The following is a 21,245-nucleotide window of genomic DNA, read 5'->3' as shown; positions in this document are numbered from 1 at the left end:
AATGGAGCCTGGAGTCTGAAACCACATCTGAAAGAACTGAGTGAGACACAGCGCTCCCGGCAGCGGCCTCCCTCACGTGTCCGTGACCACAGTCCTCTTCACCCCCCACCCGGTGCTCCTGTGAGTCCAGCTTCCCGTGGCTTACATAAGTCTTGCTCGTATGGGGGAGGGGAGCGGTGGGGAAGGCAGGAGTTTCCGCAGATCACCCCCGCTGAAAACAGTCACTTGTGTGGGAAGCAGGATTGTACACGCAGAAGGGCGTGGAGGCTGCTTTGGGGGCTGAGGCCGGGCCTGGTGTAGAGGCGGAGAAGGCTTGCTTTTCTGAAGCGGATGCCCGGTACCCGGCACACCGTCCCCTTACGCCCTTCACACCCGGGCGACCGCTGCCAGGAGCAGGGAGGGGTTCTGGTCAGTGTTCCCACTGATCTGTGCCCAGGAAACTCGGCTGCTCGAACCTCACTTATCGGGGCTCCCTGGGAGACGGGACTTGGTTTTCATTCCCGCCTGGTCAGGCTGCCTCGCCTCCCAGGCCGCAGTGTGGAAACCAGTCGCGCCAGTTCTGTCATCACCTGCCTCTGCCAGCTGAAACGTGACCCTGGGCTAGACAGACAGCAGCCTCTCCCCTTGGGCCAAGCATGCCCCCGGAGCAGGGACAGGGGAACAGGAGTGCCCTGTCCTCCTTCCCCCATTCGTGTATGTATACATATACACATACATGTGTATGTATGAGCACTGAACAGTGCTTATGGAGTGCACTATGCTAGGCACAGTGGTGAGCCAAACCAACCTGATGCCTCCTTCATGGACTTACAGTTCAGCAAATATTGGTGTCCTCCTTAAATAGTGAGCTCCTCAGGGATAAAGATCATCTGTACTCTGTCCATCACCGTCCCCGGTACACAGCGACCACTGGCTCCATGAATGGTCACTGAGTGAACTCCAGCGGGCAGAGACAGATTCCTGAGTAGAGGGCCTGGGATGGGTTAGGTGATGTCTCATGAGTACAAAGTAAGTGGGAAGCCTGGAAAAGTCACACCCTGCTCTCAGTTTCTAAAGGGCAGCCTACTTTTTCTGTGTGGTGAGCCCATTCATATGGAATCATTCCCTGGGGGCCATGAGGCCCATTTTGTGAGTTGATAGAATTTTTTTAATCTAGATAACCGAAATATGCTTGTTCTTTTCGAAGTGTGTGCACATCGTGACTACTCTGTGGTCTGATCTCGCATCCCAGGAGCCAGCTGGTCCAGGTGGGTGGTCCGGGGCCCGGCTGCCCTATCACCTGTTGCTCCTCGTTTCTTTCAGGGATCTGAAACTGGACAATGTGCTGTTGGACCACGAGGGTCACTGTAAACTGGCAGACTTCGGGATGTGCAAGGAGGGGATCTGTAACGGAGTCACCACGGCCACCTTCTGTGGCACGCCCGACTATATTGCTCCAGAGGTGAGTGCTTTGGAAATCTGAGCCGTATAGTAACCCTGACCGAAAAGGCCACAGGTCGCCTCTGGGTGCTGCGGTTTTGTGCTGCATTGAAGGCAGATGCCTCCAGACTCCTTTATGGCTCATTGGTTGAATGATGGATGAAAATGACCTCAGTTTCTCTAAATAAGAATTTTAAGTAAAAAAAAAATATTTTTATAAACTTAGCAGATGCTTTTAGGCTTTAGCCCTGGATGGGGGCAGAGTAGGCTCCACTCACAGCTGTGTATCCTCTTCCTTGTCTATGCTCCGGGCTTTGATCCCAGCCCCACTAGGCAGACATAAGGAAGGGCTCTAGAAGCTTTCCCCTGTGAGTGAATGAACCCCAGTCTCCTCTTCCTTTCACATAGATGTAGTTCCCCCTGTGGTTAGATCCATGCACATAGCATTACCGTGGCCTCAATAGGCAGGTATGTTGGATCACTGGGATGAGAAGTGGCCTCTGGGTTGACCACAGGGAAAACAGGCCACTCTCTAACAATTGAATGAAACATGCATGTCATCCCAGGAAACTCCACCTTTTTGACTTTGATATTTCCTAACCTATTCTTTTTCCTAGTTAGTAAAGACACGTTTGTTAATTAGATATGCAACTAACACTTCTCGTGCGGCCCCCTCTCTCGGCACAGATCCTCCAGGAAATGCTGTACGGGCCCGCGGTAGACTGGTGGGCCATGGGCGTGCTGCTCTATGAGATGCTCTGTGGTCACGCGCCCTTCGAGGCCGAGAACGAGGACGACCTCTTCGAGGCCATACTGAACGACGAAGTGGTCTACCCGACGTGGCTCCATGAAGATGCCACAGGGATCCTGAAATCTGTAAGTTTGGCTTCCCCAGCCAGCTTTCAACCGACAGCAAACCAGCTTACTAGGTGTGATTCTTGCATGTCTGTATTTTACCTCCCACTAGTCAGCTACCAGCTTTAACCGACGTATGTGTTTTCATCTTTGGAACCAAAGAACCAGGGTTCTTTTAGGTTGTTTTCTTCTCTTATGCAATAGTTATTTCCGAGCCCACTACAAGAGCAGTTGATAGCATTGCTTGCCAAACAGCCAGGATTTCTAGCACTTGTGGCTTCAGTGTAGGTAGGGACTCCTTTCAGTCAGGATCCTCAGGGTGGTGGGTCACATGACCACCATTCCCTGTGTGTTGCGCTATTGTGTTTCCTCCGGCAGCATCCAAGGAGCAGGTCCCAGGGCCGTCTCCCTCAGTGCCGGGAGGAGAGAAGGAAGGTTTCCCGAACCTCTGCAGATCTCCTTTGCTTGTGTGTTATCCTTATGCAAGCCAGGTGCCAGCCCAGGGTTCAGGGGCAGTGAGGTAATAATACATCATGCTGAAAGAAGCCTTTTTGGCGTGCATTTAAGGCACTATACTGGAAGCCTTATTTTAAAGTGAGAAAGAAACAGGGATGGATGCCTTGATGTTGAAAATAAGAAAGCACGTGTCATTTGGATTTGTTCCGTAACCACGTTAGTTGAGTTCGAAAACCACGTCTTGCCACCTACTACGTGCCTGAGGAAGTAAAGATGAACACTGGGTCGGTTCTTCAGACAGATGGTTCGTTTTTGAAGGGTGCTCATGGTGCCGGGAGTTTTAGTCAGAGGCCTACGGAGCAGCTGCACTTCCTCGTGGAAGAGCTCCAGTCCTGGAACACAATTCACCATCTGAACACGTTTTAAATGTACAATTCAGTAGCATCCAGTACACTCATGTGGGTTGTACAACCACCACCACCCTCTGTTTCTGGAACATTTTTCATCTTCCAAAACTGAAACTTCATACCCCTTAAACCTACCTCCCCCCAGTTCCTGGCGACGGCCATTTTGCTTTTGGTCTCTATGAATTCTACTATTCCAGATCCCTCATGTAAGTGGAATCATACATTTTTCCTTCAGCAAGTAAACTAGGAATACACTGGGATCAGAATCCAGGTTTTCCTGATTCCCCATCCAGGCTTCTGCACTAGACGACATCTGGCCAGTCTGGTTTCTCTTCTGCTTCCCATTACTGTCTGTTAACCCTCGAGCCCCATGTTTTTTGCACTTAAATTACTCCCTGATGGGATTCTCTCCTATTGAACCAGAAACATAAGCCACTGGAGGAAGCTACTAGGATGCTGTGTATTTACTACCCACATAGCATGAATTTGTCACCTATCTAACTTCCAATAAAGTAGGGTATATGTTTATGATAGTGTTACAGCATTATTTAACGATTATTCATTTGAATAAAGCCATCATACCAGAACTTATTATTTTATTGACCTGAGATGAGTCTGCGACTCTGAAAGAAGAAATTGATATACAGGCAGTGCCAGGTTACGAACGAGATAGTTTCTGTAGGTTTGTTCTTAAGTTGAATTTGTATGTAAGTTGGGACAGATACATTCAACTATTAAATGCAACTTAGATGTTTGTCATAACCTAGTGTTTATTTTTTACATTTCTGTGCACATAAATATTTAAACGTTTTCAAATACAACCTTAATCTTGGATGAGGCAGAAGATGGTGTGGACTTGTTGGAGAGGATGGACCTGGTGTTAGAGACGCAGGACTTGATTCTGCTGCTGGAGTCAGTTTCTTGAAATAGGCATCAAGGGAGGTTTGTACAGAGCTTTTCTCTTTCTCATCATAAAGGGCCCTGTAACATCTCAGGCCTTCGGTTACACAGTAAACTTTGGTGAACCTCTCTCTATCAGGATCTTGCTCCTCTAACTTTGCCAATCTGGCTTCAGTGAGACAAAAAGCATCAGCTAACACTTTTGTAGAAAACCTTTTCTTGGAGTTTCTAGGTCCCTGTTTGCTTCCGTAAATGCCCATCTGTTGCTGTATAGTTCCATAAGGACTTCCTTGGTTAGTTCTTTGCCATGGGAGTCAAGTAACTCTGTATCATTTTCCCTGATGTCCAACTGCAGTTAATTACCAAAGCCCATACAGCGCTCTGTTCATAAGTACGAGCTGTACATAAGTCAGATGTTTGTAACTCAGAAACTTACTGTATCAGTAAACCAGAATCCCTGTTTAATTTAATTCAGCAAATACTTGTCACATGCCTTCTCTTTGCTTGGCCTGGACTTAGTACTGGGAATGCGAAGATGAAAAGACATGGTCTCTGATGTTGCTCACAGTCTAGTAGGAATGAGGGCATGTAAATAAATACTTAGTTCACTGCCAAGGAAAAATGATCAGAAGAACTCTCTCTGGAGACATGGACAGGGGAGGTGACATAAGGACAAAACAGAGGAAATGGCATTTAAGCTGGGTGTTGATGGACAAATAAGGGTTCAATCGGGTTGACAAGGGGAAGGAGAATATTCTAGGCAGAGGGAATCCTTTGTCCTAAACCTCAAAGGCAGGAAGTAGTTATGTGTTCAAAGACCTGCAGTGATGAGGTCCATACCCTGGAGTGTTAGGCGCAGGGTGGGGCGGTGAAAGGTGAGTTTAGGACGTGTGAACTCAGAGAGGGTGAGAGGCACACAGAAAGCAGTGTTATATAGCGTGCAGTTGATCACATGGATGTGGAATCAGGAGAAGGGCTGGAGCTGATCACGCTAGCATGGTAGTAAGAATACGGGGATGATACTGATTATGGGAGAGGATGAAGAGGAAGAGCAGAGGGTGGGGCCTGGGCCACACCAGTGTTTAATGGCTGGCAGTGGAAGAGGGTTCAGTGAGAAGGTTAGGAAGGAATGACTTCAGGTTGTAGAAACATAGGCGACTGCAGCGTGACTGCAGTTTTACTTGTGGTGAAATAGGCCAGCAAAATGCCCAGAAGCGATGAGTGCAGAAACTTTTGCGTAGTGCTAGCTCGTTAGGAACATGTGGTCTGAGGCCAGAACGCCGCAGGCTGTGGGATGTGTCTGTGCTAGGAGTGGAGATATTTTTCAGGACTCTGAACAAGCTTTTGTCTCATTGCACACTTCCAGATCAAGGAAAGGCTTCTGCTTTCTTTAAAACTGCAGGCTTTAAAGGCTTTCCCCCTGTTCTGTGAACTCGGTGACTAACACAGTTTCTAATGTGGAAAATTGGTGTCATTTGATGGTGTCTTGCGTAGTCCTAAAATCTATCCAGAGGTCATGCTTGCTAAGTTTTGGATTGTAATCACTTGTCTTTACCCTTAATTTCATAGAGCAGGTGACACTTAGAAACACAAACACAGGCTTTTAGAGTTGGCAGATCCTTAAAACAGCTGATCCACATCCCTGGTCGAGCTAAAACCGAGGCCCAGAGAGGTGAACCAGGTGCCCGTGGTAGAAGGGAAAGAGCACATGCTCGTCTGAGTCAGAGGACCTCATTCTGCTCCAGTCTCTACCTCTGTAAGGCCGTGATGAGGACACCTGCAGTCCCACTTCAGATGAGCCTCGTGCACGCCACAGCATTTCCAAAGTGGCTGCACCACACAGGAGTAAGTTACTGGTACTATCAAGTTATGAGTAGTAATTTCACAACACACTGAGAGGTGTCAGTATCTTCATCCTCTCCTTGAACAATTCGCCAACACCATCAAAATTATTAAGTGCTAAATTACACTTGCGGCTATGTTAGATTTTTTATTCTGGAGAGAACTGGGATTTCTGTTTCTCCAGGAGCTCTCTGTCTAAATCAAAGACACTTAGCTGGGATGTGAATAGTCAAATAGATATTGACCCTCCCGTTCATTTAACAGGCATGTGTCAGTGCCCAGGAGCCACAGGGGTGCTGTGCTCACGTGCTGTGCAAGGGGCTGGGGTACAGAGATGAGCAAGACAGACGTCCTCCCTGCCCTCATGGAACTGACAGTCTGACAGTCCAGCCGGGGGGGGGGGGGAGACATGTTTAAAAAAAGAAATTATACAAATAACTAGATATATACATATAATTTGGAAGAAAAAGCTTGAGGTGCTTTGAGACTATATAACAAGCAGGCCACTCTAGACTGTCAAGGGAGGCCGCCCTGAGGACGTGACATTTAGGCTGAGAACAAAGGCTGCAGCGAAGTCAGTCAGGCTTACAAGTGTGCAAGGGTCTTGAGAAAGGAAAAGCACATTTGAGTGAGCCTGTGGCAGTGTGGCTGACGGGTAACCCGCACCGCGGGGGGTGATGCTGGATGTAGGAGACAAGGACCCGAAGGACCCAGGAGACCCCGTGAAGGAGTTTCGCCTTTATCTGGAGTGCCAGACTATGTCATTGAAAGATTTCAAGCAAGCCTGAGTGACAAAATTAGTTTTTTATATTTAAAAGGATCCCTCTGGATCAAATAGACTGAAGTAGTCACAGGCGAAAGATTCGGGACTTGCTCCGAAACAGTTCAGGGGATGGCAGGGAGGAACCGATTAAACAAGACGGGGCATGTGTCAGTCATTGTCCATGCTGAGTGAGCGGTCTGTCGGTACTAATGTGTGTTTGAAAATGTCCATGAGTAGTAAACTTATAAAAATTAAAATATGAATTAAGTGTATATATACATATGTGCCTGTGTATGTATATTTATGTATATATTATACACGCACACATGTAGACAGACTATATAGAAGTGAACTTGGCCTTCATGAATGTACAGGCAGTTCCCGGGTTACGAATGAGATAGGTTCTGTAGGTTTGTTCTTAAGTTGAATTTGTATGTAAATTGGAACAGGTACATTTACCTATTAAATGCAACTTAGATGTTTGTCTTATCATAGTATTTATTTTTACCTTTTTTGTACACCTAAATACTTAAACATTTTAAAACCTATCTCGTTCGTAACCCAGGGACTGCCTATATATATATATATATATATATTTGTATTGCTAAACCACCGTGCTTCAAAGAAAAAATGATACGAGCCATGGATCTAGCTGCATCTCTTTTTAAGTTTAGTTCAGTGACAATGGATCCAGCCACATCGTCTGATTCCCAGTGAGAGTTTCAAGGTCCTGTACTGGGAGTCTAGATCACCCTGGTCATTTTTATGCTACCGACAAAATTAGTCAGTGGTTTTTAGCATTCTTATTCTTTAACATCCCTGAACACTCTCTATACCTTCTCAAGAAGTGTACCTTTAGCCCCCAAGTTGAGTACCTAAGTGTACCCCAAAGCAGGGTGTTTAACAAATAGATGGGACAGAGAAGGCGAGCTCTCTCTGGTGCACTCGCCCCAGGCTGCTGCCCGTGACCCTGTATGAGATTTTTTCAGCTGGGCCGGGCCAGCCTTTCCTACCAGTGGGTCAGGAGAGGGCCAGGATCCCTCAGCCAGTGCTTCCCACCACCTCAGCATGACGTCATCCCTGCGTAGCTTCCTAAGACTTCCTGATCTTTTCTTTGGAACGTAAGGTCAGGACTGTTACTGGAATTGGTGTCTCCTGGATATTTTCCATGGCCTAAATCTGTAGAAACTGTTTGGATAACCATTTATAGTAAATAACCTACCATAGAGCTATAAAAACCTCAGGGCTTCATGTGGTATAACAGTGTCAGTGAGTCCCCCAAATTCAGGGTGAAGGGGGATTCTTGCCACAGACAGTGGTTGAACAGGGTGGGTACCAGTGCCTTGCCTAAAGTGACTCCCAACCCAATATTACTTTCCAACCCTGGTCCCTCCCATCATCACCTGCACCCCCACTCCCGAGACGGTGGACTTGTGAGTTCTTTGTGCAGGGATGTCCAAATGTTTCATAAAGACATGGATAGAAGGCAGAGAACACAGAATCAGGAGGAGGAGTTCACACCCAGTTTTCAGCCCAAGACTTCTACTTGAAAAAAATCCCCCAACTCATTAACTAGTGAGCCTTACAACTGAACGGAACCATAGTAGGTGTTCAAAAAGTGCATTGGGAAGACCGTTTTCCTTGTTTGCCCTTTTGTCTCTCACTCCTCATCTTCCCTTCAAACCGCATGTTAAATGTTCACATGCGCATGTTCTGAAAGCAAACAATTCCCACCCCACGCTTACAGAATAGATAGTACAAGCTTGCAGCTCCCACAGAAACTAACACAGAAAAGATAAACACGCTTGTGTACAGAACCGACATCGGCTTTCCAGACTTCTGACCTTAAAGAGGATATTTTTATGGCTTCTTACTTGGTTTTGGAAGAAATGCATTTTCTATTTGCTATCGAGTTTCCTAAACTGGCACTAAATCATTCCAAAGTGCTAATAATTACAACAGAAGAAAATATAGTTTACTTAGAGCTTATGTTTTTGCATTGAGTTTTGCCTACAACTAGCTTCAAAAAGACTTGGGGAAGGCCTCACTAGTCCACAGAGCTTAGGAAGGTGAGGGCCTCCCTGAAGTGAGTGTTCATTTGTGCCAAGTCATCTCCTGGAAGAGATTATGAGGCTCAGTGCTGACTCAGGTAAAGTCAACACCCTTTCATCTGAGCTCACACAGGTGGCCAGAATAAACAAGTGGTGAAAGGAGTTTGGTGCATTGTCCTGAGTCACCTTTGTCAGTTTGGGAGGCATTGTAAACTTAGCATCAGAAGAAGATTATAGAGTGCTTTTGTTCCTAAGCTTTATAGAAATTTAACTGTGTGTACGTGTGTGGGTTTATTTGTCATCACACCTATCAGATTTCATCACCTGTGCATTGTCTAAGAGTCCGTTTGCTTCTGTGAACAAAGGGGAAATCACAGTTCTGAGATCCTCTTTTTGCCACATCTGTCTTCTATCTGTCACCAGGTAGTCGATCAGAGTGGTATAGAGTTTGATACTATTTCCTACACGTCTCCTAATAGAGGTTAGAATGCTCAAGGGAGCAAACAAGGTGGCCAGCCAGGAGGAGGCTGCAGCAGTGGAGGAAAAATTGGGAATGCAGTAATGCAGAGGATCCAACTGTAGACCATTAGAGCTGATTTTTCAAATGCTGTTTTGTGGAGAATCCAAAAGAAAGTTACTGTAAGACCCTTTAACAAGGGGGATGGTTTGATACATCAAAATTACAACTAAGTTATAGAACACACATCACTGAGAACCACCTGAAGACTAGCTGAACTGCTAGGCTATAACTAAGAATATGAAGAAGAAGCCACAAGAAGACTGGCAGGAGTGGCAGAGGTGCAGAACAGGTAGGTCCCATACCTATGGTGTGGCAATTGAGCATTGAGGAGAGGGGTGTCTAAGCTGTGAAGGTCTCCTCTGAGGAGCAAAGTGTCCCAGTGCCACACCAGTCTCCCTAACCTGTGGCACTAGTGCTGCGAGCAGAAGTCCACATAATATCTAGCTGTAAAACCCAGTGGGGGTTGTCCAAGTGAGATGGAGGGCTGCTGAAATTCCCAGGAGTTCCTCTTCAGGGGCCTATACATGGACTTACTGGCTCATGAACTCACTCACTCTGAGCTGCAGCCCTGGGGCAGTAGATCAAAAAGTGCCAGGAACATCGGAGAAGGAACTGAGGACTGGGAACATCAGAGAAGCTTTCTCCCAGGACGGAAGCCCTGGCAGGAACCACATTTCCTTTGTTCGAGCCTTCCTCCCACTCATATAGCATGCACAGTTGGGCACCAAATCCCTGCTCTCCATTAACCTGGCTAACAAGTTCACCACACTGATTCAAGACCCCATACTACCCAACTCGTGCACCTGCCCAAGCAATTTCTAATGGCTCTTCTACATGAACAGCCTGCCTCAGCTCATGCTGCAGACTTTCCTAAAATCTCTCAAAGGTCCACAAACCCCAAATAAGCAGTAGCTGGTCTCAGTGTACCTTATATCTCTTGCTAAGAATCTCCAAGCCTGGTACAAGTGGTTTCTGGTCTCAGTGTGCATTGTAACTTCTATTAGGTGGCCCCAAACCTGCCATAAGCTGCGGCCAGTGTTAGCCTGGAAAGTAACTGCAACTAAGTGGCCACAAACCTGGCACAAATGGTGGCTGGACTCAGCTCTCATTGTGGTACCCACCAAAGTGCCCCAAGCCTGGTACTATTGGTAGCCAAACTCAATCCAAAGCCTAGCCTCTCCAAAGCACCTTTAAGCCCAGAACAAACAGCTATAAACCACATATCATTTTGTACCTCCTACCAGGTGGCCCCAAGCCAGGTATAAGTGGTAGCTGATCTTGGCCTACACTGGAGCCTTTCTTAAGAGCATCCAGAACCAACACTGAACTACACCAAAGCACCATTCAACCAGTTCCACAAATGACACACCTGAAGGGAAGACTTAGCTGGCACCAGAGCCCTGCTAAAGTGACTCCCACTCTTTGAGGTCAACCTCCACATTACAGCTTACTGCTGTAGTCATGGCCAGCCCTCACAGCCAGTCATCCCAAGGGTCATTCTTCCCACTAACATGCATATAGCAATCAAGGCTCAAGGCTCAAATATAACAGGTGGGCACATACAACCCACACAAGGGATACCCAGTTCAGGTAAACTAGGAGACTGTGCCACTGAGCTCACAGGACACCTACTGCATAAAGACACTCTGCCAAGATGAGGAGATGTAGCAGATCTAATACATAGCAACAAACAAGGAGAGGCAGCCAAAATGAGACAAGCATGCCCCAAATGAAGAAGAGGAACAAATTCCAGAGAAAATAATTTAAACAAAATGGAGACAAGCCGTCCATTTACCAGATACAGAGTTTAAAACAGGTTATAAGGCTACTTAATGAACTTAAGAGAAGAATAGATGAACTCGGTGAAAGCCTCAGCAAAAACATAGAAACTATAAAGAAGAACCAGTCAGAAATAAAGAATATAATAATTGAAATTAATACATTAGAGGAAATCAATACCAGATTAGATGAAGCAGAGGATTGAATCAGCAATCTGAAAGACAAGGTGATGGCAAACAGAAAAAAAAAATTAGAAAAGAAAGATAGTTTAAGGGACCTCTGGGACAACATCAAGCATGCCAACACTCCCATCATAGGGATATCAGAAGGAGAAGAGAGGGAGCAAAGGATTGAAAACTTCCTCAACCTGGTTTAGGAAATAGACACAGAAGTCCAGAAAGTATAGAGAGTCTCAAACAAGATGAACCCTAAGAGGTGCACACAAAGACACCTCATAATTAAAATGCCAAATGTTACAAACAGAGATAAATTCAAAAGCAAGGAAAAAAAGCAGTTACCTACAAGGGAGGTTCCATAAGTCTTCCAACAGATTTTTCAATAGAAACTTTGAAGGCCAGAAGGGAGTGGAATGAAATGTCAATGTGATGAAAAGCAAAGACCTACAACCAAGATTACCCAGCAAGGCTATCATTTAGAATCAAAGGACAGATAAAGAGTTTCCCAGACAAGAAAAAGCTAAATGAGTTCATCACCACCAAATCAGTATTATATGAAATGTTAAAGGGACTTCTTTAAGTAAAAAAAGATTTGAAATATATATATAAATAGAAAATACAGAAAAGAAAAAAAAGCTCACTGACAAAAGCAAACACTTAACAGAAGCAGTGGATCTGCCAACTATGAGCTAGTACAAAGGCTAAAAGGCAAAAATGGGAATATCATGTGTAATCACAAGATTAAATTCAGGGATACACACAAACACACACAAAAGAAGTAAAAAATGATGACAAAAATGGACTGGGAGGCAGTGAGTCAAATTGGTAGATATTTTAGAATATATTTGAACTTAAGCAGTCATCACCTTAAAATAGACTTCTATAAACATAGTGTGGCGCATATATATATATATAAAGTACATGGTAACACAAACCAAAAACCTATAAGTTTTATAAAAGAAATAAAGAGAAAGGTATCCAAACACAACACTACAGAAAGTCATCAACATGCAAAAGAGCAAGAGAATAAGAAAGGAACAGAGAACTACAAAAAGTCAGAAAACAATAAATTGGCAATAACTACATGCCAATCAATAATTACTTGAAATGTAAATAGGTTAAATGCTCCAATCAAAAGACAAATGGATAGCCTGACCAGGTGTTGGTGCAGTCAATAGAACGTTGGACTGGGATGTGGAGGACCCAGGTTCGAGACCTCAAGGTCGCCAGCTTGAGCGCAGGCTCATCTGGTTTGAGCAAGGCTCACCAGCTTGAGCACAAGGTCGCTGGCTTGAGCAAGGGGTCACTCGGTCTGCTGTATCCCCCCCACCCCCCCACCCCTGGTCAAGGCACATATGAGAAAGCAATCAATGAACAACTAAGGAGCCGCAACAAAGAATTGATGTTTCTCATCTCTCTCCCTTTCTGTCTGTCTGTCCCTATCTGTCCCTCTCTCTGACTCTGTCACACACACACACACAAACACAGACACACAAGACAAATGAATAAAGAAGATGTGGTACATACATACAATGGAATATCACTCAGCCATAAAAAGGAATGAAATATTACCATTTGCAACAACATAGATGGACCTAGAGAGTATTATGCTAAGTGAAATCAGTCAGAGAAAGAAAAATACCATGGGATTTCACTTGTATGTGAAACTTAATAAACAAAACAGTACCAAATTCACAGAGAACAAATTGATTGTCACTAGTTAGGAGGTGGGTTGGGGATGAATGAGAAGGGTGAGGGGATTAAAAAGTATAGACTGTCAGTTACAGAAGAGTCATGGGAATGGAAAGTACAGCAGAGGGAATACGGTCAATACTATGGGCGGGCAAAGTAGGTTTACAGTTATCTATAGGAGAAATAATATAGTAATTAAAATACAAGAATAAGTTGTGTTTTTGCATACTCACAACTGTAAACCTACTTCTACCCACCCCTATACTATAATTATGCATGGTATCAGATGGGTACTAGACTTCTCAGGCTGATTACTGTATAAGGTATATAAGTGTCCGATTGCAATGTTGTATACCTGAAACTAATATAATATTGTATGCCAACTGCCCCCAGCCCAAGCCAGTCCGGATCTGGCTCCCTGTGTGCCCATAGGTGTGCAGATCACTGTCAGCCCTGCCTAGTGTATTTCACTCAGCTCCAATCGCAACGAGCTAGAATAACACTCCTTCTCTTGGCTCCTCCACTATTCCACAGCAGCACCATTCTGTATAATAACCTGTCCTTGGAAAGATTACACTTTGTTTCCTCTTGAGCTATTTTAAATATCCATTATGTATCCTCTCTTTCCTATCCCAAGTTCCATCCCACCCCCAGGGTTTGTCAGCCTCATCTTAGGTTGAAATATTTGTCTCTGCTTTTCCCTATGGAAAAGTGGCTGATCGATGCCAAGTCAAAGCCCTGGTGTCTCTCGCCTCCCATGCTGCCCCATGAGCTAACTCACATGTCTCCCCTTGTCCCTCTTACTACTGCTCTGGGCTGCACAGTGCTGCTGGCACAGGTAATTCTTGTGTCTGTGCCTCAGCATCACAGCTGGCATGATGGGGTATGAAAGGAGAAAGGTGGTGACTGGTCTTCCTAACTAGGTCAGACTATCTGTGAGAGTGGCAAAAGACAGGCACATGTGACTGCAGCATGCACACCAAAGCGTGTGTCTCGTCAGCCCCGTGTTGCACAGGCACGTTGAGGTTGACCGGAGCAGCTGTGTGCCGGGCTCTGTTCCGTGCCGTGTGCTCTTGCTCCGCTCTCCTTCCCCGGGGCTCGCTGCAGAGTCGCACAATGCCTTCTTCCCATTTCAGAGCGTCTCCCTGGAATACTGATGGGAAGGTCCCACGGCACAGATTGCTTCCCTTCTGGCTTGCCAGCTCTAACTGCTAACCCTCTCTGCTCTTTTGTCTGAAATTGAATGAAAGGAGAAGGTCATTTTGTTTGCCCAGCAGCAAAATCCAACTATTAGGTAGAAAATACAGTGTGTTCTCCCTCCTGGAAGAAAATCTTATTAGACTGATGGCTCTATTTATGTAACCAGCCCTCGTCCTCTGAAATCAGACAGATTTTGAAAGAGGAAAACATACTGTGAGCCATTGCCTACATTTTAAAGAGTTTCAAGGTACATTTGGATCCTGTTGTCTCAAGACACATTATTACGCAGGGTTAGTATAATCTCGATCCTGTGTAACATCCAGCAACTTAAAACCGAAGCCTCGTCATGTGTCGCAGAGCCCACGAGACATGGCAGTGCTGTGCCTGACACCGGTTTACAAAGAAATCACTCCATGGCACCTTCACCTGGCATTCATTATCTCATGTCTGCTGCTAAAGCAGGCACAGCTGCACGTTAAAACATGAGTACTGTTTGCCTTTTTGTTTTAAGATTGTCTTGAGTAATCTGTAATTTCAGAAAAAAATTGCTTTCCAAAGACCATTACCACTAGAGCCTGGGACTGTGAGAGCAGACACAGACCTTGTTCATTCTTCACTGGCTGCGGAGTGGAGGAGCAGGGAGAGCCAGATGAGCCTCAGGCTCACGGCTGACCTCAGATTGTAGTCTCAGTCCACGCTCCAGCCTTTATATAGGACAGGATGGACCAACAACTGGTTCAACGTGATGCTTACTGATAGGAATGCTTATTAAGGACTTTGTATGTTGATTATCTCATTTACCTGTCATAGCAACTTTCTGAAGTACAGAAAAATCTCCATTTTATAACGAAGGAATCTGAGGCCCAGAGAAGTTAAGAAATCTGTACAAGGTCACACCGCTCATCAGTGATAGAACTGGAATGCAGACACAGATAATGGAACTGCAGAGCCTAACCGGTTAACCTCTGTGCCCTCCCCATGAGAGGAGCTCTTAATATTTTTTATTTTATTTTATTTTAAGGGTTTTTTATTTTATTTTATTTTTTTTACAGAAACAGAGAGAGAGTCAGAATGAAGGGTAGACGGGGACAGACAGACAGGAACGGAGAGATGAGAAGCATCAATTATTAGTTTTTCATTGTGCATTGCGACACCTTAATTATTCATTGATTGCTTTCTCATATGTGCCTTGACCACGGGCCTTCAGCAGACTGAGTAACCCCTTGCTCGAGCCAGCGACCTTGGGTCCAAGCTGGTGGGCTTTTGCTCAAACCAGATGAGCCCGCACTCAAGCTGGCGAGCTCAGGGTCTCGAACCTGGGTCCTCAGCATCCCAGTCCGGCGCTCTATTCACTGCGCCACCGCCTGGTCAGGCTCTTAATATTTTTTATATATCTTTCCCTGGTTTACAGTAGGCTTCCCAGGACATTCTTGTATAAACCTGCCCTGAATCTCTTAGAGCTAGCTCCCGGTAGCCCTTCCTTCGGGAAGAAGCGTGGCTGAGACACACAGCTGACTGCTCCCCCCTGTGCTTAGGCCTTTTCTGCAGCCTCGAAAGGACTGTTCAGTTTCTCATTCTCAGGGCTGGGGTGCCTCTGATTCCTTCCGTAGCCTCTAGTTCAGTCCCACTTCAATGAGGACCACAGAAGGCAGGGGAGTGTGGAATGAGGCCATGCCTTCCTGATCCCCGCGCCTGCCCCTGCTCCCCGGTCAGCCCGAGACTGACATTTGGGGTGGAATCAGATGTCCCGCCCTGGCCTCCGCACTCACTGCAGCTTATAAAGTGCTTTTATTGACCCTAGAAAACATTCTGCCTCCTTGAGTAAATGTGTCTAGAATCTTTCATGAAGTCACTTTATTTTCTTCCTTGGCTGACTTTGTCATTTGGAACACAGTCAGGAAGAAGGTCAGCTGAGGTGAGGCTCATTTTAAGTGTGACCTTCGATGCAGACAAATGATTGCTCAAACATTGTTAACTCGTATGGCACTTGGGTCCCCTTAGGGACGTAAGCCAGTAAAGGAAGTTTTCTGTCAAAGGATTATGCCATTACCCTTCACAGCAGCAGGAACATGGTGTTGATATAGAGTCCTATGCCTGGCAGAGGGCAGCAAGGTCCTTGGTCACCAAACCTCCACCCCTCCTCCACTGTGTACTATGAAAGATTTCAGGCCGGAGATTGTGTTACCTGTTCCCTTAACTCCCCACCTCTGCATCTTTGGGGGCGGGGGGGGGGGTAGTCATAGTGGAGCTATACCCTCCTCCCCGAATGGTCCCTGTCCTGGATTCTGTCTCATGGTATTCATTCTCTTCGGGCCCCTCTGCTGCTGCCCTGGCATCCTCACTTTGGGCCAGCGCTCAGGAGCCGGGCAGAGTCCGTGAGTAAGGCCGGCCGGGAGCGAGGGGACAGGTGGCTGACCAGGGCTCATCTGCCCCATCTGAGGAGGCAGCCCTTATTCAACCCCAGGCCATTTTTATCAAGAAGAAACACAGGGCTAGTGTTCTGTTCTAGAATATCCCATTTTCCAAGAGAAATGGGAAAACTTGACTTTTATGTGATGAGACATTTCCTAGTTTTTAAATGTTTGGCAAGTAATTAAAAGCATTTTAAAATGCACTGTATGGGCCAAACAAAATGTCTGAGGCCTGGGGCCGGTCTGTTTTCTACTTTCTCTCTGTCTTCGTAGTCTCGCCTGCCCTCCCAGTGTTAGCTCTGGCTGTCTCACCATGTTGATTCTCAGAGTTAGACCTCTTACCCTGGGCTGCACTCCCGGTTTACACAGCCACAATCTCCATGTGGATGTCTGCACCCCTCCGTGCAAAGCCGAGCTCATCAACCTCCCCAATCGGTACCCTGTAGGTCTCGAAAAATGTTAAGTGTTTTAGTTTTGTTCCTCTGAAAAAATACTGTCATACTGCATCCATTAATATGAATACGGCCCACAGTCACCTGTTGCTTCTCTCATTACCTACTTTTGTTCCCCACACCGCCGCTCTGTCAGCGGGCCAGTGCGGACGGCCCCCGTGACCGTCGCTCCCTCCTCACCCGTCACCCAGCTCCTGGCTGTGTGCGTTGTGTCTTCTCCCAGGCCCTGCAGGACTTGCTCCCAGCTCTTCCTTCCCACTCACCAGACCCTCTTCCAGTTCCTGGACCTGTTGTGTCCTCTCGGCTTTTGTCTCAACCTCCACTGTTCACCCACCGCCCGTGTCTGGCCTCTCCACTTGGGCTGTAGTCCGCACACTGTGGCAGGAGTCATCTCCAAGACCAGAGGGCAGCTCTTGTCACTCACCTGCTCATACACTTCTGAGAGATCCCACTGGCTGCCCCTTGGCTTCTCAACCATACCAGCCGCACCGCGCCGCACTTCTCCACCAGCATAGCCGGCGCCTGCGCGCATCTGTGCCGACTGTGTGAGGCGTGGGGGAGGAAGACCATGCGCCCGTGTTCATTCTGCTCATCCATCCCGTCTCTCATCCGGCGCCACCTCTTTTTTTTTTTTATTCAATTTTAGAGAGGAGAGAGAGAGAGACAGAGACAGAGAGACAGAGACAGAGACAGAGAGAGAGAAGGGGGGAGGAGCCAGAAGTATCAACTCCCATATGTGCCTTGACCAGGCAAGCCCAGGGTTTCGAACCGGTGACCTCAGCATTTCCAGGTTTACGCTTTATCCACTGTGCCACCACAGGTCAGGCATCGCGCCACCTCTTCCATGAGGGCCATCGGATGCCTTCTCACCACCAGCCCCCGGTGCTATTTGCCCGGTCCCCCTTCTCAGTTCCCCCAGCACTTTGCTCTCTCTTTCCATTTCGCCCAGCTGTGTATTATGGATGAAGTTCTCTTGCTGCTCCTCCTTCTCTTGGTCAGCTCCTTTATCTTATCAGCCCCACTGTCCTAGTCATCTACGCGTCTACGTGAGGCCTGATGCACGGCCTTGCGTACCGTAGACGCCTGTAAACCTTTGCAGCTTGAACCGAATTAAACTTTTAGTGGAGGGTGGCTGTAGCTAAGGGCTCAAGACAAGATATTAGAAGTCAAAGCAAAAGGGCTTTGTCATTCAGAAGGATTTCAGAACCGTAAGAGAAAGAGTCGGACTAGTGAAAGGGTGATTCTGCCTGTCCCCAATCCAGGGATGCGGTTTTTAGAGGAGAAACAGCCAAGATTTGGTCTCCTTTTCCTCAGGCAGTATCTTTCCCCAGTGCCCCATGGACAGCTGGCTTCAGTGCTAGGGCAGGAAAGAATGGGCCAAGTCTCTCGGACACTGGCGTTTCTGCCACCCTGGCATCGAGAGCCGTGCCCTGTTCCCCTTGCCCCGAAGAACAAGTTGTACCCACACATTCACCAGCTATCCTCTGCTGCATCATTGGCAGGCCCGGGAATTTCCCACAAGCCATCCAGATCTGTCTCCCATCCTCTTATCCTGGGGTTTTATTTTTTTTTTTTTGAAGCACAGTTTTTTGTTAATTAGTTCTCAGAATAGACACTGCTCTTCTCTCCAGGATTGCGTCCCATTGACTTTCCTAAGAAGAGAATCTGCCTGTGTCTTTTGTGTTCGGGTTTTCCCTGTTCTTTCTGAGGTGCTACTGTTAATACTCCCGACATCCAGGCCGAGCAGCATGAACTCCCAGCTCTTACAGAACTGGACGGACGTCTGGCACTCTGAAAGCCCCTTTTACTTTCCGGCTCCACTTCCAAGCCAGCGCCACCTGTGTCCCTGCCTTCCCTGTCACCGGGAGGGAGGAGAAGTCATTAAACCCCATCCGTGTCTTCATCTTTTTTTTTTTTTTTTAATGGGCTCCCTTTTGAAGCTTTTTCAGCACTTTATGAGACCCATCCTGTCAGATTTGCCCAGGGCTGTCTACTGCCACCTCCTTTCTCTGCACAGTCACTTTCAGCTGAAGCCACGCTGGATGCTCTGTGGCTCCGGACACCTGGCACGGCAGGATGCCACATCTACCACCACCTTGTCGTGTCTGCACCTTCCACAAGATTTCCTTTCTACTGACTCTGGAAATTCCACTCCAAAGCAATGTCTATGAACACAGCATTACCTTTGTCCTGTTTTCATAAATCAGACTTGGAAAAGTGTGCTCGGGGGCTGGGGTGAGCGGCTGTCATAAGTTGCCATAAATATGTTCAAAGATAACTTGATTTAAATATAAAACCAAAAGCAAAATGTATTATCCATGGCAATCTTCTTTTTTAAAAATGGGAAATTAAATCTACTTCAGCGTCTTTGAAATCCAAAATCATATTCTGGCCATGAAAAGTGAATTATCCCGTACGGTCCTCGGTTGGGACGTGATCATAACACCTTTATTGACCATTTTGTGGAGGTAGATTTAGCCCAAAACATCTGGGCGGGAGCACAGCCCCAAGGAAGTTTCCTAGTTAATATAAACACAGAAGATTTATACACACGTATCGCTTGAATGTGTGGCAATGCTTGTTTTAGTTTTTGGCACATGTAGCAAGATTCTCCATCATTAGACATTTCAAAATGGAAGGACAGGAGAAAAGGGAGCATCTTGAAAGGGGGGAAAAAAAACTGTGATATTTTTGTTGCATAAAGAAGAGTGGCCAACTTTGTTTAACCTAGAGCCAGAACACAGAACTTTTTTTCACCCTGGCGGCTTCTTCACAGAGATCCTCAAAATAATACCTCTCACTCTTCTTTCTGTGGTCTTGTCAGAGGGTGGGAATCCTGGCCAGCTTGTCAGGCTCTCAGAAAAAGAGCACAGCTGTTCCTAAAAGTAGCCCCATTCATAAGATGTGGGCTGTCTACAACTGCAGAGTCGGAGAAAGGCTCGCTATTTTATAAAGAGTTTCTTTTCCTCAAAGAGGAAAGAAAAATACATGGTATATACAGAAAACTGGACCCTTCAGCTTTATTTCAGTGGCCACATCTGAAATGGAAGAGGGGAAGGCCATAAATACATGAGCAGTTGCGCCTTTAAGGGATGATTCACGTTGGCTCTGCCATCTGTGGTGGAAAATTCAGCTCGTTAAGCAAGATCAGCCAGAAAGCCTCACGCAGGCTCCTTTGCCAGAGCTGACGCCTACCATCCTGTGACGTATCTGTAAATGACCGAACGACTGACTCTCTTTCTCCCCGTCTCTCTCAGTTCATGACCAAGAACCCTACCTTTCGCTTAGGCAGCCTGGCTCAGGGTGGTGAGCATGCCATCTTGAGACACCCTTTCTTTAAGGAAATAGACTGGGCCCAGCTGAACCATCGCCAACTAGAACCACCTTTCAGACCCAGAATCGTAAGTATCCAAGACCATCATAGTAGACTTTCCTCTTTCTTAAATGTCATAGTTGTTCCATCAGAGTCTATTGAGCTACTGGATGGTTCCCTATGGAATAACCAAACCAGAAATTTAGCCTGACTCTTGGCAAGGCAGCCTCCCCCCAGAGGAGGCCAAGCTCCTTGCCCCTGAGGCAACACCTCTCTGTGAGCCCAAGTGACTTCTCACAGTGTTTCCATCTCTTGCTTGCCCTAGCCCCATTCTCCCTTACCCTAAGTTAAATTTTCCTGGTATCTAAGGAGACTGAAACTTTCCAGGTTTCTCCAAAAGAGGTTGGCCAACTGAGACATGCATCATTGCTAAGCCAGTTTCCTTATGCTCCTTGGTCAGGGCACCTTTCCCAGGCCCCAAGGAAGTACAGATGGCGTGAAATGCTGCTCACTTCTCGGAGCCTGGCTCCTTGGCTTATAGAGCCTGGGTCTGTGATTGCGCAGAGCTCAGGCCAGAGCAGACCACGTCCCTTTTGACTGGAGGAATACTGGGAGCACAGAGGTACCTCCCCAGGCTGAGTGGGCTGGCCTTCTGAGGGTGGCCCAGCTCTTACTGTTCCAGAAAAGTAAGCTCTTTCTTATCTGTGGGTCAAGAGATCCACAGTGGATGGCAGAGATGCTGTGCTAGCCATAGATCGAGTTGGGGGGGGGGGGGCCTGGCCGGTTTGCTAAGTGGTAGAGTGTCAGCCCAGCGTGTGGATGTCCCAGGTTTGATTCCCGGCCAGGGCACGCAGGAGAAGCGCCCATCTGCTTCCCCACCCCTCCCCCTCTCCTTCCTCTCTATCTCTCTCTTCCCCTCCCACAGCCAAGGCTCCATTGGAGCAAAGTTGGCCCAGGCGCTGAGGATGGCTTCATGGCCTTGCCTCAGGCGCTAGAATGGCTCCGGTTC

General features: G+C 46.8%; 1 protein-coding gene across 2 annotated transcripts in view; it reads left to right on the top strand.

Annotated features, from left to right (window-relative positions):
- The window catches only part of PRKCH (protein kinase C eta), a 294,275-nt gene that overhangs the window by 197,987 nt on the left and 75,043 nt on the right, over positions 1-21,245 (top strand). Inside the window, exons 11-13 of one of the 2 annotated variants that reach the window (XM_066388441.1) lie at positions 1,303-1,441; positions 2,107-2,295; positions 20,181-20,324. In XM_066388441.1, coding sequence (XP_066244538.1) covers positions 1,303-1,441; positions 2,107-2,295; positions 20,181-20,324 — 472 coding nt within the window. The remainder of the gene's footprint in view (positions 1-1,302; positions 1,442-2,106; positions 2,296-20,180; positions 20,325-21,245) is intronic. The other variant, XM_066388442.1, reaches the window with a different exon arrangement.

This window comes from Saccopteryx leptura, chromosome 6 (genome assembly GCF_036850995.1).
Source record: "Saccopteryx leptura isolate mSacLep1 chromosome 6, mSacLep1_pri_phased_curated, whole genome shotgun sequence".
Classification (NCBI taxonomy): Eukaryota; Metazoa; Chordata; class Mammalia; order Chiroptera; family Emballonuridae; genus Saccopteryx; species Saccopteryx leptura.
The sequence above is the reverse complement of the archived record's forward strand: the minus strand, read 5'-3'. Positions and strand labels throughout refer to the sequence as shown.